Genomic DNA, 17,609 nt, shown 5'->3' with positions numbered 1-17,609 from the left:
AAGACATTTCCTTCACTTGCACTTCTGCTTGTAATCAAGTTCAACCTAAGTGTCCGGTTTTAGAGGAAATTGTAGACCAGGCCTGCGTGCAGTTATAAATGATGATACTATCATAAATAATTTTTTAACTTCTCATTACAGTTAAAGAAATATTGAACAATGCGTGTGCTTTCATGTGTTGTGTCACGCCCACATCTGTCTCCAGCCAGAATGCCGGCTGCATGGAGACAACTGCTGATCTCCCCCCATGGGACATTTCTCACCTTCGACTGTGCCAAATGGGACATAATTCCATGGGGTGGGGGGGTGAGAAATGTACTGCAAGGTTTGCTATTTACTCCCGAGGAGAGAGAGAGTGGGATGTAGACAAGGGCTCAGATCCTTCAGAAACTCTCACTTCGCCTGTCTGCGAGACACCTCTGCGCCCGCAGGTGAAGGACCGATAGACACAGGCGATCTTTCACCCCCCCAGCAATATCTCTTTCAAACAGTGGTTCATCAGGATCTTCTCCCTGACCTTGCTGTCACATTGTTGCACTGACCCCTTGGTCGGTAACATTTTGTCTGTCATTGTGCGGTTAGTTGGGAGTGTGCTGTAAAACCGATTTCCCCAACGGGACGTTAAACCTCTACTGGAATTCTAAATGGGGGGGAAAAACACAACCAAGGGGCTCGCTGGCACTAAAAGCTGAGAATTTGTGTTTTGTATAAGATTAACTCTAACACCTATGTGCTTTCAAAGTTTATATTTTCAGACATGCATCTGAGGTAGTGTCTGTTTGTTAGAATTAAATTATAAAACAATTAATGATAATCATATTTACAATTGATACATGCAGTAAAGCGGCTATCTGACTGCTCATGTACCTAGGTGCTGTAGAATTCTAATTGTCTTTTGGCATTGACCCAGAATCACTGGTTCTTTCACATTGCTTTGCTGCTTGTTTTTACCCCTGCCTCCTATGAACAGGGCTATATCTGCTTAATTTAACAATGATCCAAAGGTCAGCAAATGAAAACTGAATTACTTTCGACTCTGATTCTCCACCTTTGACCACTGGCTTTAATGTGATACACTGAACTCAGGCAGGCGTGATCACATCCCTCGTTAAGTCTTACCTATATAACTGAGAAGCACTGGGAGAAATATCAATCCATGCGTGGCGCCCAGAAGCACAATGGCCAGGTACATTCTAAAATAGAAGATCTTGAAGATCTGAGACTTGGAAAGAGCCAGGATCAGGATTCCACCAAACTTTGTCAATGTGATGCCACTGAACACCTGAAAAAAATATCCCAGATTAGTTCTCGCATTTCTTCTAAAGCTTCTCAAAATAATCTACTTTTAAAAATAAGTTGCCATACTTCAGAGCCAACAGACTGAAATGAATGCAATTCTCTACTTTCCTGCTGAGGTCAGGTATACATCTAACTTAATGTAAAGTTAGAAACGAACTAAAGTAAAAGATTAAAAGGTTAACTGGATTCAGGAGTGGTTCATAAAAGAAGTCTGATATGACAAAGGCATACTGAAACAAGCTCCGAGGGGAATGTTTACTAATGAAGGTCAGCAAGAAAATTCTATTTTTACTACTATGCTGTAAAATGTGTAATTAAAAGAAAAATAAAGGAATAAAACAATAAGTTAATTTAACAACTATTCCCTCAATATGCACTCTGGTACATGTTTTTTTGCAAAGCAGAGAAGCTGCCTGTACACTCTTCTGAAACAGCAAAGAGCTCAGCTCATTCTACGTGTTCTCCTGAGCGCTGCCCCGCCGTCAGTCGCCAGGCTTACCGAGCTGCCCATGTGCGCCAGGGCCTCCTCCGCCCGCTCCACTCGCGTCTTCTTCGTGCTGACCGAGAAGGCGCGCACCACGTGGCTGCAGAACTCCACCGAGATCCCGCAGCTCTGCGGGACAAAACACAGCTCGTCTGCATCGACTGGTCACAAAGCCACTTCGCCACCGCTCTTTTCATCTACAGGATCGCCAGCTCAATCCGTTATAGGCAAAATCCAAAACGTTTTGGAATCCTAAAGCTCCTAAACCATGCACTGCTTATGTAAGAGTGAGGAGACTAATTCAGAGACACCGACAATCACAGACATTAATCGTATCTTATATAATGTTATCGGCAGTGGCATCAGCAGGAAGCCTTCGGCAAGCAGTGAGAGCAGCGGTTGCTCACCATGACGAGGTTGACGAGGGAGACGGCGTTCAGGCTGATGCCCCACAGCCACATCACCCCGAACATGTTGAGGAGGATCATGGTGATAGTCAGGCTCACCAGGGCAGCTGCCCACACCTCGAACCCCAGCAGGACGGCCGTCACCACGAAGATGGCCACCAGCGACAGGCCCAGGTTGAAGGCCGTGTCGTGCGCGATGGTGAGGTACTGCTCGTAGAAGACGTAGAAGATGCTGCGTGGATGACGGAGGAGAAGACCATGACTACTCCACCCTCGCGGTCTTCCACTAACACAGGCCTACTGTCTACTAGGTCTTAAACAATTACCCCAGTGTTTCCAAGTTTTCTTTACAGATGGTTACACAAACACTCACTTGGTCTCAGAACCCAATTATTACCGTTAATTCATTAGACCAACTGAGAGCTCAGGCAGAAAAAAAAGCCCAAGAGACACCAGGCCCACTAGGAACAGAGTATCAGTGCATGAAATCAAGAGCCTTGGGTGAAAGTTTGTTCAGCTTTGTGTGTCTTTTTCCACACAGAGGGGAAACTTCCATTCTAGGAACCAAAATATGAAAAAAAAATGACTGCGCATTTAAAGCTCAGGCTACTTCATCATGCAAAGGGCCGTGGGAGTGCCGAATGAACTGAAGCCAGTAGAAACAGCTGGATGAGATCCGTCATTATCTACAGGCTAGGTGGACCAAGTGGACTCTGGGCATTTGTAACCCTGTATTCTAGTGAAATACTCCTGTACTTCTGCATTTAACAGATTGCATTGATATTCTAGAAAATATGGCATACAAAAAGCTTTCATTAAGTTTTAACTACTAAATTCTTCTTTCTACTTCAAAGACCGCACGTTTTAATTGTATGCGTGTAACTTATTTATGCAGTGCTCTTCCTTGTTTTTTCACAAGAGGCCTTTAAGACAGAGCCTCCTGCTTGGCTCTTAAGTCAGTGACGCACAACATTATAACTTCCCCAACCTGTCAGCCTCAGAAGCCACCATATAGCTGGTTTCATTCTGACCTGTCGTTCTGTGGTTACAAAGACAGAAACGTTGCATTCTCATGATAAGCTCAGCTGACTGCTTTCTATGTTGAATCCAGCTGGAGGCAAATTCCCTATGAGCCTCTAGTCAAGGTCTAGACCAAGTGGTGATAATTGGAATATGCTTTTCCAATCAAAAGTGTGAAATTAATCAGATACAACACACCTCCGCTTGGAATTTCAGAGCTGACGTATCTGAAGGTAGGTTGTTATAAAAGACCTTGTACAGTGTCCAAATTGAGTGGAAGTGGATGTGTGTGTGGGGGGCATTTCCCTGATATAAAATATTTTACAAATTCACAACAGTGTACAAGGCCTTCCCTTCCTGGATGGATGCCATTATTCAAGGCCCATCTACTGAAGGACAGATACAATCATTCCCAGGTGTCCTTCAGTGGGAAATATTCATTCAGTCCTGTTCCCCTTGTGATACTTTTAACAACCGGACTACTGCCTTTACAGCAGTCAGGGGAGGAATCGGTGAGGAAGAGAAGATTACAAACTTGAATCACACCCACAGGACAAAAGCAAGAACAATCTAAAGAGTCCCATCAAGATCTTGAATGAAACCCTTCCTTGTTTACATGTGATGTCATCATTCCTTTTATGACAAGAGGCATTCATCCAGAATTTTTATGACAAGTAGAAGTCATCATCTTGTTCTGAATCTTCACTCCCTGTGAAGGACATTTCTTTACACACAGACAAATGCTTCAAACCAAAGCATGTGAGCTGTTTATCAAACGATTCCGAGCACAGGCACACTTGCATCCACAGACAGTAAACGATACTGAGTGAGCAAAGAAAATAAACCGGGACAGCAAGAAGTGCCCAACATCTAATGACACACTTTCAAATCCTGAAAAGTTAGAAATATTTACACCTTGTTGAGCAAAACGGCAAAAGATTCTGAGCAAGCTCCTTTCCTCTGTCATAATGCAGTTACAGCACAATGAAGTCACAGCCCTTATATAGTACTCTGACCGCTGCCTGAACACGCGTCCATCTCTTCCCGCGGCGCATGCAGGAGAGAAGGGTTGAAGGATTTACCTGTAAGGAAAGACGCGGTAGCTTTTGTCCTGCAGTCCCATCGACTGAGTGATGTTGTCTGCCAAGGCGCGAGCCTTCTTCATGGCGTCGATGAAGTCCGGCGAAGTCTTCAGGATGGTGTGATACGTCATGAAGTAGCTGGCGCCCACGTCTGTGTCGTTGCGAATCAAGTCGATTGCAGAGCTGTAAGCCGCATGGCCCCTGGAATAAAAGATTAAGATGAAATTAGTTTGCTGGAGACTGGCTAAAACTGGCTCCGTGGTCTGGGTTCACAGTGACGCACACTTTCAGTCAGGGGTTCAAGGACCTCCTGCAGGCACGGTGCTCCTGGAGTATTTATATCACGTTTTACTTTGTTAAAATACATGTTTTGTATGCTTGTGGCTTTAACATGTTGTGTTTATGAAAAGAGTTCTGACTGTTCTCCAGCCTCGTTGAAGTAAAGCATTACTGAAGCATTTTCATACTTGTGCTAATGGCACGTAGGGAATTGGGCGATCTCTTCCATTACATCGACCTAAGAACCAGATTGACGCAGCACACCTCAACACGCACTGTACAGAACTTTTATTTTGCAAAGATAAACAGGAAGAATGTGGTGGAGAGGAAGGTATCGCGTCACATTTTTGGAGCAACGGCCTCCCTCTCCTCCCTTCTCCTGTGGACAGGCAGGCGGAGAGCAAAGTGAAGGATGCTGCGTGCACACGGCCATATCGGGTTGTGTAGCGCTTGTGAAAAGTGTTGAGTGTTTTTTAGGCTCGACAAATTAAAGCATTACCATTATTTATTCTTGGTATGGTCTGGTTTACCGTCATGCAATATACGTCTTGCAGCTCAGACACCATAACGCAGGGCATGTGATGCAATAACAGATATCGACTTCTGCAGGCTTACCTCCTTCCCAAAAGACAGTGCTCCTTACCCATACTGTATTTAGAAGATGTTTTGTCATATCAACGAGTTATACAATCGCACTGTAAAATGCGGTACACTCTGCATTGCAGCAAGTCAGTTTTTAGATGGACAACACAAAACGTACCCTTTCCCACACTTTGGGTTGGGATTGTCCGACAAGAACATGGGCAAAAACGTCATGAAGTCCTCCCCCGTCGGTCTCTTCTTACCCTCGGTGGTCAGAGGACGGCAACGGAGACACGACTTGTCCACCACTTAAGGGGGAATAAAAAATAACATTTTCTGTAAACCTTTTTACCTTCAAAACATTCTCTAGAGCCAAAACCTCAGTTCAATGGCCCAGCTCATTCAGTCTGAAAGCTCAGTGGAGAAATTAAAAACGCTCCAGATAGTGTCTTACCTGAAGCATTGCAAAATTGACCTGTCGAGTTGTTAATTCTGCAGCACGTGGACTGGGGCTTAACCCAGTCGAAGTAATCATCAAGCCAAGAAGAAGGAGAAAAGCCGATTCTTGTGCTAAAAGAAAAGCCACGAAGTCAGGAGAATTACCTCCACATCAAACCTTTAAATATATCATATATTTTAATTTGTTCAAGAAGCACACAATGCCTTGCAAAATTATTCAACTCCTACAAAGCTTCCACATTGTCATGATTGCAAGCTCAGACTTCAAATGAGTACATTTCACTCATTACAAAGTGAGTACATTTCACTTTTTATATCTGTGACATTGAACACATTCTTTGTGAAGAGTTTGTATTTGATTGTTCTGAATAAAACAGCTCTTTTGAAAAACTGAATTTGTTCCACGTAGTTATAAAAGATTCGATATTATTGGTTAAGCAGTGAATTAATTGTGCAAGGCACTATATATGATAATATCTCATTCAGGTTAAACAAGAGCAACTAATAAAGACCAGTGAAAAAAAGAGTCGGCGTGATTGAGCTGCACTTGCTTGGCGTTTTCTTCACATGGCCCTCTGTGGCGTGTGAAGCTCAACGCAAACAGTCCCAAGGGAAACAGGCGAACTCACTAGTTATCAATCTGGGAAGCGGTGAAGATCTGCTGCACGAGAGAGTTGTTGTTGCAGCCCACCCCTCCACACACCATGTTCTGGCCCTCCAGGGTCCTGAAGTCGTGCCCCTCCTCCACCACGAAGTAGACGGGAGGGCCCGTGTGGAGGTACGTGCTCAAATTGACGAAGTACTCCAGCACGTAGGAGTCCTGCGACAAACAGGAGGACACGAGGAAGGTTACAATCAAGAGGAGGTCCTGCCAGCCCCCGTTTGGAAGATCTACAGAACTGAAGCGATCAAAATAATGAAAGGCAGCAAATATGTAAAACAATTGTGGGGTTTCACAGTTTCTGCTGTTTCTTACTGTTGTAAAAACAATAAAGCAGTTTATGATTTGACTGATGACCGTTTTAGAAATTTAGAAGTCCGGAACAATGAGGCTCCCCTGTGACAGTATACCAATTCTGTCACAGCTGCTGAAGAACTACACTGAAACAGCTACAGAAAAGGCTGTTTGAGGCCTCAGAGACCTTTTTTTCTTTGGAAGAATATCTCCTTTCGGGAGTCAAAATGATTAAGTTGCGACACTGCAGGGCATCATGAAGTCTGTTCTCTGAAAGTATAATATCTGCCAACTACAGCTGACATAGAAACATTTAAGGCTAAAATCCAGTCAGCTGCACATTGGTGTTATTTGGTATTGATGCGCCAACAATAAAGGATAATACTAGAAAGCCAAACAAATACCGTACATATCGTTACTGAAGACCTCAGGGGAGAGTTTTAGATTTCTAATTAAATGATTTCTATGGACAACCAGTTTACTTCCAACAGCGTTAAAGCGTCGGGGGGGGGGGGTTTGACATACATCAGGCATCGAGAGCTTCTGGTCCAATCCAATCTCCACTTTATTCACGACAGCGATACTGAAGGACAGGATTCCCACAAACACTGCGACCTGCAAAAGGGGAAGATGGAAATCTCAGCGCTGCACGACACACAGGTAAAGCTAGATGTTGTGATAACTTTCATTTGTTTCTGTAAATAACTTCCCCAGTTCTTCTCCCTCCCTTCACTTCCTGACTGGTTGAGAACAATCAGCCGTTATACGACACTGTGACGCCACTTCGAAACAGACAAGTATCTGTTTTTCTTACTAGAACGCTTTCCATGCCCTCAGGCGTCATGCTGTCGATTCCAAGTACTCACCACAATGGGCCGCACCCACTCCTTCAGGATGAAGGGGGCGTAGATCTTCTTGAAAAAATGGAACAGAATTCCGTCCGATTTCACTTCGTCGCCCTTGTCCAGCTTGACGCAGCACAAGATGTCGAGCCGATTGCTCTGTTGGAACAGCACCCGGACATGTTGTTTTTCAGTGTGTAGGGGACATGTAACAGCAGGACTGTCTGAGTCAAATGGTGGTGAGTTCAAAACATTTAAAGCTCTCGAAGCACAAGGAAAGATGCAATGCCCTTTACTTACAGCACATTGAAGAGGCTCCAAATGGAATACACAGCCCAATCCCTTAAGCTTCACATCTTGTGATAATCAATTTTTGGACACACAGATAGCACAATCAACACCTGTTCCTGCAGTGGGGCTACACGCACATCTTACTAGTGACTCGAGCACTGATTGACGTTAGGTCTCCGGAACACCTTGTCTGTATGTTCTGTAAATAGAGTAACTTGTGTGTTGTTTGTTTTGTAGTGTGTAGTAGTGTATTGTTTGTATTGTCATTGTTAATACAAATTTAACTAAGTGTGCCTGGATTATTGGCTTGATAATAGGATCAATCTGAACTGTTTCAGCTCTGAGTCATGTTCAAACTACTGCATTTCGCAACGACAACAAAATCCCAAACTTCGGAATATTTGCATGTTCATTTTTACTGAAATCAAGTAATTTATTAAGGCTTCAATGAGGTAATTAATCTGGAATGACTTATGTCCATGGTGTGTAGACCTGCAGGACGAGGACGGGTGATCCTTCATTTAAAGAAAGTTACTATGTTGAGGAAATAAGATAACCGCATCTAGCCAGAGGAGAAAAACTGAAGAAGCATGAGCCTGAAAACCAAAGAAAATGTTGGGCCTCTCTCACTGCAGGGTGAGTTCTGCCACATGAGAAACAGAAGTCTTATTTTTCCTTTAACAGAACATTCCCATCATATACTGGCTAAGAAAAAAAAATGAATTTCCAGTTAGATAACTGCTGTCATCCTGCTCCAATTACCATATTTTCCAAAAACAGGCCACTTAAAATGGAATCCTTTCAAAAGTATTCACCCCCCCTGGACTTTTTCCCATTTTATTGTCACAATAAGGAATCATCATGTATTTAACTGTGGCATTCTGCCACTGATCGACACAAACCACTCTGTAACATCAAAGTGAAAACAAAAGTCTACAGATTCTCCTAAATTATCAATTTAAAAACGCTCAGAGAAGCATCCGGCCTCTCGGCAATGAAGGCTTTCACTATCAGAGAGGTGCACGCCCAATGAGAAAACTCACCTCCTGCCTCCTGACGTCCAGGCCCAGCAGGCTGACGAAGCAGGAGATCTGCAGGAGGAAGTCGATGAAGACGGCCAGGCCGGCGAACAGTGAGAAGGTCCGCACGGCAGGCATGGTCGACAGGGCACCTGGGGAGGAAGAGGAGCAGTTGTCAGCTGTAGTTCAGACAAGCAGCTCGCAGCTTCCTCAGGGGAGGAAGAGGAGGAGTCGTCAGCTGCAGCTCGCAGCTTACTCAGGGGAGGAAGAGGAGGAGTCGCCAAGTGTGGCCCGCACTCGTAGCTCGCAGGAGGTGTTGAACTGCATGTGCTGGACAGCCCACTCCCCACGCAGGTTTACAGGACTTTCAGATTCTGTCCGAGGTCAGTTCAACTACCAGCCTGTGGTCTTTCCACCTCAGAGGCATTGGTTGTATTAGTCGTTTCCAGCAATTATTGGTTTTTGAATGCCATCAGGGAATACAGATCCCCCCACCCAGAACCTCCTGAGATTCCCTCCTGTCTTCGCTTTGAAAGTTGTGAAACCCTAATGGCCACCGCACTGCGGAGAGTCCGGAGAGCCCTCACCCAGGAAGAAGGCCACGGTCTCGGAGAAGGAGGAGAGGAACATGCTGGGTGCCACATCTCCCAGGATCCGGCCGATCTGCTGGTGCAGCTCCTCCTGGAGCCCACGCTGGTCTCTCTGAGGGGAACAAGGGCGCATCAGTCCCTGGCCGCGCCCCAGACCACCCCCGCCCCCCACCAGGGCCAACCCACAGCACCCCCTTTTCACAGCGACTTTCAGGAGCATCAGAGGTGGCCTCCTCTGGTTCATGCTTTTGTTAAGGCCAGAGGTCAGCCGCCCTCTCTGGGGCAGAGCCGATACCCCAGGCGATACTCTGCTGTAGGCAGTCACTAAGAAGCAGGTTCTTAAATTGTAAATATCTGGACAAGTGAGCATAAAAAACACCTGAAACCTCAGCTGGATTGAACAGTGCATACGCAGCTGGAAAACCCCACAGTGCAGACTGCTTTCAACCCTTCATGCCAGCACACCTCAATAAAACCCCATGTTACACAGGCAACACCCTGGAATTTAATTTTCTGTCCCTGAATCAAGCAGCAGCCTAGCAATGGAAAACCACCTTCGGGTGGTTCTGTTGATACTGATCCCAGCCCAGGGACACCACTGAAGTTCACACAATTCCAGCTAGATTTTAAAGAGGTTTCTGCAAGGGTGGCGGCATAGTGGTTTCAGGCACGGGTTAGAGTGGGTCTGGCTTCATTCCTCGCTACACTACTCTGTGGAATGTGGAGGGATCAGTTCCTGGTACAACCAGCTACAGGTTCTGCGATCACTGCACACAGAAGCAGAACCACAGGACCTCCAGGGGCCCCGTCAGCGGCCCTGACACTTGGAGTACATCTGGCAGGCAGGACAGGCACCTGGTAGGTCTGGACGATAATGAAGATGTTGTCCACCCCGACTGCCAGCACCAGGAAGGGGATGACTTCGATGACGATGAGAGTCAGGGGGATGCCGATGAAGCTGAAGATGCCGAGGGAACAGGCCACGGAGCTCAGCACGATCAGAATGCCCGCGATCCCCAGGGAGACTTTGGAATCCACCTGACAGGATTACACAACAGGGCTGGGTAGCGTCCCCGTCTTCTTCCCACGTGACTAAGAGCACTGCACTGAATGTTACCTTGCATACTTTTATTCCAACGTCGCTACTTTAAGGGCATGCCACACGTGTTTTATTTTCATCACATTATTAATCATATCTTCTGTTAATCTTAAAAACAGACACCAGCGACCTTCATCACACAAGATATCTTGACTTTCTTTAAAGAAACGGATGATAGAAACAGCTACCAAACGGATTGGATAAATGGTTAAATGGCCTCAGGTTTGTAACCTTTCTTCCGTTTCTTGAAGGTGTAATATTTCACTCTTAGTCGGGTGAGAAAGGGTGGACATACCAGCAGCCTGCGGCAGCTCTGAATGTGCCCCAGGGCCAGGGAGATGTAGACGAACATGATGACGTAGCTGATGACGATAGTTGTGATGTCACTGTTGCTTTCTCGGTTTATTTCATCCTCAATGCTCCGCTCAGCAGAGAAGGAAATGGAAAGGTTGGAATTGCTGTAATTCTTCACAAACTCAATAAACCTGTGAAAGGAATGAAAAAAAGCCAGAAGGATTACTCTTTTAGAATATTTTCAGCACCTAGGAGGCAAATTCTCGAGACTGTACTACGTGAGATTTCTTTCGGTCAGCACATACATGCTGCATAAGAAACGTGTTCATACAGAGGAACCACCAATTTTTTACAATAAGTAAACTGCAAGTTTAAATGGGAGGTTATGAATTAAGCACTAGCAACTGGCATCTTTTGAAAATTAAGCTAAAAACTGAAAATGTAACTTTAGTACAGTACACAAAAAACAACAAAGCAGAAGAAAGGTGACAAACAATAGGAGGCCATTTGGCCTGTAAATCCTGTTATGTGATTAGTAGCTAACTGATCCCCGAAGCTCATCTAATTTCTTGGAAGGAGCCAGGGCATCAGCTTTGAAGAGCACAACATGAGCAGCTTGTTCCCCACTCCCACAGGCTTCCTGTTGTTGCCCTCTCTGGTTCGTGTTTCACTGTTGAGTAGACACCAATCTTTGCGGTGGGACATTTACCCACTAGCAACTAGATAAGCAAAATGGGCCCTGATGACCTCTTATTGTTTGTCACCTTTCTTACGTTGTAAGTACATGTTTTGGAGCACCGCCTATCTATCCGACATCATCCCTGGAAACACAGGGGTCTCCTTGAATGCTTACTTTTCCTCCCACGCCAAGGCCTTGTTCAGCTTCTCCGTGTCGTTGTGGTAGTTGTTCACGGGAAAGGTTATCACAAGGGCCGTGGCATTGTTGTAATTGGTAGCTGTGGAAGCCAAATGGGATTACTCACTTCAAGTCAAGTATTTAAAGGAACATACAGATAAAGAGCAAAAGTACTCAAACTACAAAATTGCCTGTACTGCTACAACAAGCCTACGACACAGAGACCCTTCAATGTGACAAAAACATTAATGAAAGTGGTTTTAGTGGTGCTTTGAACACAAGGGCCCCAGTCAGTATCAGCATGTGGTCTCCATGTGAACTCGGTCTCACCATCATAGCCTCCGAGCACCAGCCAGGGGAAGACGGGCCCCCCGAAGGTCCCCAGGCAGGGGTCATGGAGCATGCTGGTGTCGTTCAGAGATGCCGGAGCGCTGAAAATGGGAAATACACTCGGTGAGCCTGAAGCAAAATGAAAGCCAACAGCTCTGACTACCCCGACACTCACTTCCTTCAGAGGTGGAAATCCACAAGGCGGAAACACCACACCAATCTAACAACTCGCTCATTTCAGAAAGAGTTTTCTTCACCAGTGTAAAGGTTTTCAACTAGGAGAAGCAAACAGGTTCCTGCTAATTGCCAATCTGATGCAGTGACTAGAAGACAATTACAATTACAAATCACACCAGCTGACACCTAAACCGGTATAATTTCCCCTTCCTTACCAGTTATTAAGGAAAACGACAACTTCTTCCATACAGGTATACCGACAGCACAAAGACGCATCACCCAGCTATAGAAATTTATAGTGAGCATAACCGCCCCAACAAGAAATAAAAGAGGTAGTTTATGTTATTCAAGGAAATCAGATTCGCTAGGCTAAAAATTATTTTTAACAGTGACACTGGAGACTGTGATCTTCATGGCCAGAGAAATGTTTTTAGCGCAAATTAACAGCAGGTAACTCGGGGACAACTGTAATTCTGGGGTGAACTCACTTGACGCAGTACAGGAAGTGGGTGTGGTAATCTGCGTAGGTGAAGAACTCGTCTCCAGCTCTGTGCTCGAGCACGGCGTGGCTGTTCTGGAAGTAGTTCAGCACACTCAGAATTGTGCAGTTGTTATTGTAGGGGGCGAGAGGTGCCAAACAGATGTCTTTCAGCATCACCGTCTCGTTCTTGTACAAGGCCTTAATATTCTCAATGTTATCCTGAAGATCCAGCACCTACAGCACAAAGTGAATGACAAAAAAGAACTTGATCAGGTCTCGATCAGTTAACGTCCAACAGACAAAAAGTCTTAAGAAAACTACAGTCATCTCCATGTTCTTGAAACATAATTCTTTCTAATAATAATACTCATCCCCTGTAGATAACAGACAGCATTTCTCATGCTACGTTTTCCCCCGTAGCAAAAGTGACAAATAATTCTTTATTTTTCAAATCTTGGCTTTAGGTCAGAGAATATAAAATGAAAAGACGTCCTTAATTCACAGACAAATAACTGAAGTGTACACCTAGTTTTTCTTCAGAAGGACAAGAAGATAACTCAAAAAAGGGTGTTCCATACCAAATCAGGAATTAGTAAAGACAAGACAACGATTTTATATTCTTGCAGAGCTTCCCACTTTTCTAATGTAAGCCCAGTCAGACATGAAGCCCACTCGTTGCCCCTGAGCTATGCCCTCCTGGCCCACCTGGTGCAGGACGTCCTTGTCCAGTGGCGCCCCGAATGGCACGTCCGGGCCCCCGAAGTAAGGGCTGTAGATGGAGCTGGAGTTCAGCGTGGTGGTGATGATGAGCTGCTCGGTGCGGAAGAAGGGACCGAAGTGGGAATCGAAGTACTCCTTCTCCCTGCGCGCCTGGCTGTCCGGGGCGGACCACAGCTCCACGGGGTCGGTGGTGATCCTCATGTACACCAGGCCGGAGGAGCAGGCAGCGATGAAGACCACGCTGACCAGCAGCACGGTCAGGGGGTAGCGCACGCACAGGGAGCCCCAGGCCGAGAAGAGACAGCGCAGGCCCCTCTCGAACCGCTCCCCGACTGTCTCGCAGCAAGACGCCTCCTCTGCCGAAAAGAGTCAGGGTCACGCCTCTGAGCGCCAACAGCAGAGCAGTGGAAAGCCTCTTGAGGAGGCGTCGAAGGGTCCCGGGCCCCCCAGCGGACCGACTGCTGAAGGCGCCTTCTCCGAGCGCAAGCGTGGTCAGAGTACTGTCCAGCTGCGGTCAGAGCTGCCCAAGTCGACAAACATACTGGTCTGGTGCTGCCAGGTGGGCGGTTTCTTGGCGAAACCTCCTGTGCTTCATGGTGGAGCCCGGAACTTGTCAAGAGATTAACGGGTTTTGGGTGCCGAGCACAGGAATCAATCGTTCTGAGCCGAGACTAACCATTCCAGACTAAAAAAATATCATGCTGAAGAGAGAAAACTTCTATTACATCAGTTTAATTTCTCCATTGTCTCTCAAGAGTACTGTTCGTTCACCTCTATCTCAGTTTAATTACCAAAGATGAATTTCAATTACCCAAAAAGCTACAGAAACAAGGTAGCAATACCTACTTTTGGAAACATTGGTTGTAAAAACTTAAAACGGAGAACACTGCATTTCGTTACAATGAACGCTGGCAGAAAGCATCTCCACTTCCCATTGAGAGGATCAGTTTAAATACTTCTGTGACTTAACCATCTCGCTAGAAGCTGCTCTTCAAGAGGGCACTCTTGTAATCTGTAGTCAGCTTTGAAGGTAAACACGATGTGTAAATTTAACGTGGTAAAAGACTAATTTCACTCATACATAGATAAATGCAATCTAAAAATGAGCATTCAGTTCAGGATTTCAACGCTGCAGGGTGATGCATTCTGTTTTACCAGACTACTAAGCTCTGCTAACCACTGGCTTTGTTGAAAATACTGAAACTGTTCTTGAGGTATTTGTGGTTTACAGATACAGTGTTCCTGTTACAGATTAACACAAAAGCCAAGCAACTAGATGACATTTACACTCCCAGTTAAAGATCCAGATTTAAGCAGTAAAGGAGAAACAGAAAACTCAGAGGAAGTGAAAAATGACAACTAAGCCAGTGAAAACCTCTGTGCTCGAATACAAAATAAAGAACACCTGTGGCCCTGAGCCACTAACAGATATTCCTTCTTTCTCTTCCCTCTAAGACACGCTTGGCAAACACAACAAATCAGGTCAAATCCTGTCTTCAGGAGCGGTGGGTGCTGTCGTTTTTTCGAGCTTTCATCAAATTACCTTATTGTTCCAAATGATCACTGTTGTAATATTTTTACTGAAAGATTGAAGAATGACGTATATTAGGGATGTGGCACCCCAAGACCACTGTAACAGATGGCTGCCTTTAGCAACACAATTGGCACAGAAAGTCTACCCACCTTGTTGATCACTGCTTCTGTTTATGGAGTGAATATTGTTGCTGTCCAGTATTGGCCCATATTCAGACAGGATCCTCTGTTTTCTGTAAGAAACATTGCAAGAATAGACAGGAAAATATTGTCAGGCATTAATTTCTTTTTTAGTACTGGTACAAGCTTGTTTTTTCTTCTGAACAATTTGCCTCATCTAATTCTTTCACCACTGGACCAAAAGATTAGAGGCCAAGGTGCCTCTAATCTTACTTCTTCTACTTCTTACTAATCTTCTTAATCTACTTCTTACTGGAAGGGAACTGCCTGCTTACCAACAATTTCTACACTGTTATTCCAAAACCACGACACCTGTTTCAAAACCTCTGTAAAGCTTTAAGGCAACATTTCGTCTTGCAGTCTCTATTCAGAGTGATAAAAAGTGAGCTGTAGGACAGACAGGACAGGAAGAGCTCCAAAACCGAGTATTTCAATTTCAGGACATTTCCTGCTGAACCAAGGGCCCAGCTTGAAGTTCAGGTTTTAATTCTCTGGAGGGCTGCCTAAAACGGCACAGGAGTGCCACACCCTCACCTGTAGCACCAAGCTCCCAGAACACCTCCGATGAAGAGCAAGAGGAAGGCCACGTAGGATATCCACATGATGACGGCCATGGCGTCGAGGCCCAGGAGAGTCCAAGGCGGGGGCAGTGGAGGGGGCTGAGGCTTGGGCCCACAGACCAGCGAGCAGTCCTGGCACGAGCAGGGCCCCGATCCGTCGTCCAGGGACTCGTTGCAGCCTTTGGTAGCGTTGTTCATGGGCACCTTGCCTCCCACGGGCACATCTGCAAGCAAGCACCTCGATAGCCTCACGCTCACGCCTTGTTCTGTCCTGAGGTGACCAAAGCTCAGCCCAATTCCTTTAGAGAAGGGGGAAAGCTACCCATGCCTGCTGTCGAAGCCAGCGCCCCCACGTCTTTCAAGGAACCAGAACCAGAGCCGGCCCCTGGCAGGGAAAAGAGCTATAGGCAGAATGGCCAGCGGGCAGCGCCAACTGTCCGACAGCGTTTATACACTGCTTGGGCTGAAAGTGGCTGTTTTTATCATAATGTCATTTCAGCTCTTACCTGTAAATATAGGCACAATGGAGAAGGGAGTCTGGCCGTTGTTTACGTTGAACATATACTGGATCCAGTTTGTGGCATTGCAGTCCTTGACATCCTTCCCACAGAGTAACCCCAGTGCTTTCTCATTGCTAGAAGGAGCCTCTACATCTTTGCAGGCGTTGTACATAGCTGGAACAGAGACGAGGACAAAGAACTCAGCTCTGCCGTCGCAGCTCACAGGTCAAACACTTTCATTTACGACAGAGAGAGAATCAGTCAGAGTGCGTGTGAAAGCTGAGATTTCTTATAGACTCCTGATACTCTTACAGAGAAAAACATTTCAGAGGACAACGCTCCTCACACAAAAACAGCTACATTTGATCCTTTGGGCACAAACATGACGCATGATGTTTTTTTTTTTATTTTGAACGGTATTTGAAATTTCCTGCTCATCATTACTTTGAAATTAGTGCAGTAATAACGGTTCTTATTATAAATTATTATTGCAACACGACATACAGTACATGGCAGATACCTCTGACTCTATAATGTCTTTCACTTGATTCAAGGACTTCCTCATCTCACAAAGCCAGTAAGGAAGGCAAAATATAATAAAGAAATGTCTGTCTTCATAAAAGAAACGCATATTCTGGAAATAAAAATGCCACTATACTTCTATGTTCTCTTCAGTATGATAACTTTATAGTACTGTGTCCTGTGTACTTGTATTAAGTTAATTAACTTTTTTATTTTAAAAGTTAAAGGGACTCATACAAGCATACATGTAAAAACCAATTTATATTCAAGTAACCTTGAATATAAATTAAACTTATTCATGTTAAATGTTATTTTATCACTCAAATATATCCTTTAACATGGATTTCAGGATTCTTAACAGGATATTGACAATTAGCCTCTTATCAAATGGATTTCAACAAATAGTGTTCTTCCACTATAATTCAAAAACTTCTAATTTCTGCAGCTGAAGCTGCTTCGTAAGGTAAATTGATAGTTTAACTAGCCATCATGTGTACAAATACTGTATTCTACTTTCTTCCCATTAACAAAGGAAAATGACTGTGAACTCATGCAAAGCAGAGACAGAATCTCTCCCTGTGTCCTCCAAGTGCTCCAACAAATACACACTATTCCGCCAAGAGGACATGTGTTCATGTCATTATGTCTGACTAACAGAAAAATAAATAAAATAAATTTCTTTCTTAGCCAAAAACAACAGCAGTGTGTAGAGTGTTGTTTACTAATTCGAATGGCCCACTAGATGTCAACAGTAGTGCACTAAGAACCCACAATCTCCTATATAATCATCTCCTGGGAGCAGATATTGCTGCTCTACTTCAAATTTGCTTTTACCAGATCTTTGAAATACTTCTTCTGGTCTCCATCTGACTGCACCTATTTATTTTAACATTTTACTATAGTTCATAGAATTAAAAAAAAATGCTATAAATGGCAGTTACGCTGCGTTTTCACTTCAAAGTCTCCTCAACTGTAAACCACAGAGGCACATAAGTAACAACATACACATAATAATATGTTCTAAAACATCATTACCACCTGGCGTTCA

At 44.8% G+C, this 17,609-nt stretch overlaps 1 protein-coding gene across 2 annotated transcripts in view; it reads right to left on the bottom strand.

The window, feature by feature from the left end:
• The window catches only part of npc1 (Niemann-Pick disease, type C1), a 29,932-nt gene that overhangs the window by 2,222 nt on the left and 10,101 nt on the right, over positions 1-17,609 (bottom strand). For both annotated transcript variants that reach the window (XM_088642020.1, XM_088642019.1), the window contains exons 5-24: positions 16,046-16,213; positions 15,514-15,763; positions 14,950-15,032; positions 13,252-13,622; positions 12,554-12,780; positions 11,889-11,989; positions 11,556-11,658; positions 10,704-10,893; positions 10,165-10,347; positions 9,307-9,421; positions 8,744-8,871; positions 7,434-7,568; positions 7,093-7,182; positions 6,242-6,432; positions 5,608-5,723; positions 5,332-5,461; positions 4,293-4,493; positions 2,191-2,422; positions 1,799-1,912; positions 1,120-1,282 (exon numbers count right to left, since the gene is read on the bottom strand). In XM_088642020.1, coding sequence (XP_088498146.1) covers positions 1,120-1,282; positions 1,799-1,912; positions 2,191-2,422; positions 4,293-4,493; positions 5,332-5,461; positions 5,608-5,723; positions 6,242-6,432; positions 7,093-7,182; positions 7,434-7,568; positions 8,744-8,871; positions 9,307-9,421; positions 10,165-10,347; positions 10,704-10,893; positions 11,556-11,658; positions 11,889-11,989; positions 12,554-12,780; positions 13,252-13,622; positions 14,950-15,032; positions 15,514-15,763; positions 16,046-16,213 — 3,291 coding nt within the window. The remainder of the gene's footprint in view (positions 1-1,119; positions 1,283-1,798; positions 1,913-2,190; positions 2,423-4,292; positions 4,494-5,331; positions 5,462-5,607; positions 5,724-6,241; positions 6,433-7,092; positions 7,183-7,433; positions 7,569-8,743; positions 8,872-9,306; positions 9,422-10,164; positions 10,348-10,703; positions 10,894-11,555; positions 11,659-11,888; positions 11,990-12,553; positions 12,781-13,251; positions 13,623-14,949; positions 15,033-15,513; positions 15,764-16,045; positions 16,214-17,609) is intronic.

The sequence above is a fragment of the Lepisosteus platostomus genome, chromosome 8 (genome assembly GCF_059453375.1).
Source record: "Lepisosteus platostomus isolate fLepPlt1 chromosome 8, fLepPlt1.hap1, whole genome shotgun sequence".
In the NCBI taxonomy this organism is placed as follows: Eukaryota; Metazoa; Chordata; class Actinopteri; order Semionotiformes; family Lepisosteidae; genus Lepisosteus; species Lepisosteus platostomus.
This window is presented reverse-complemented; position numbering and strand designations above follow the sequence as displayed.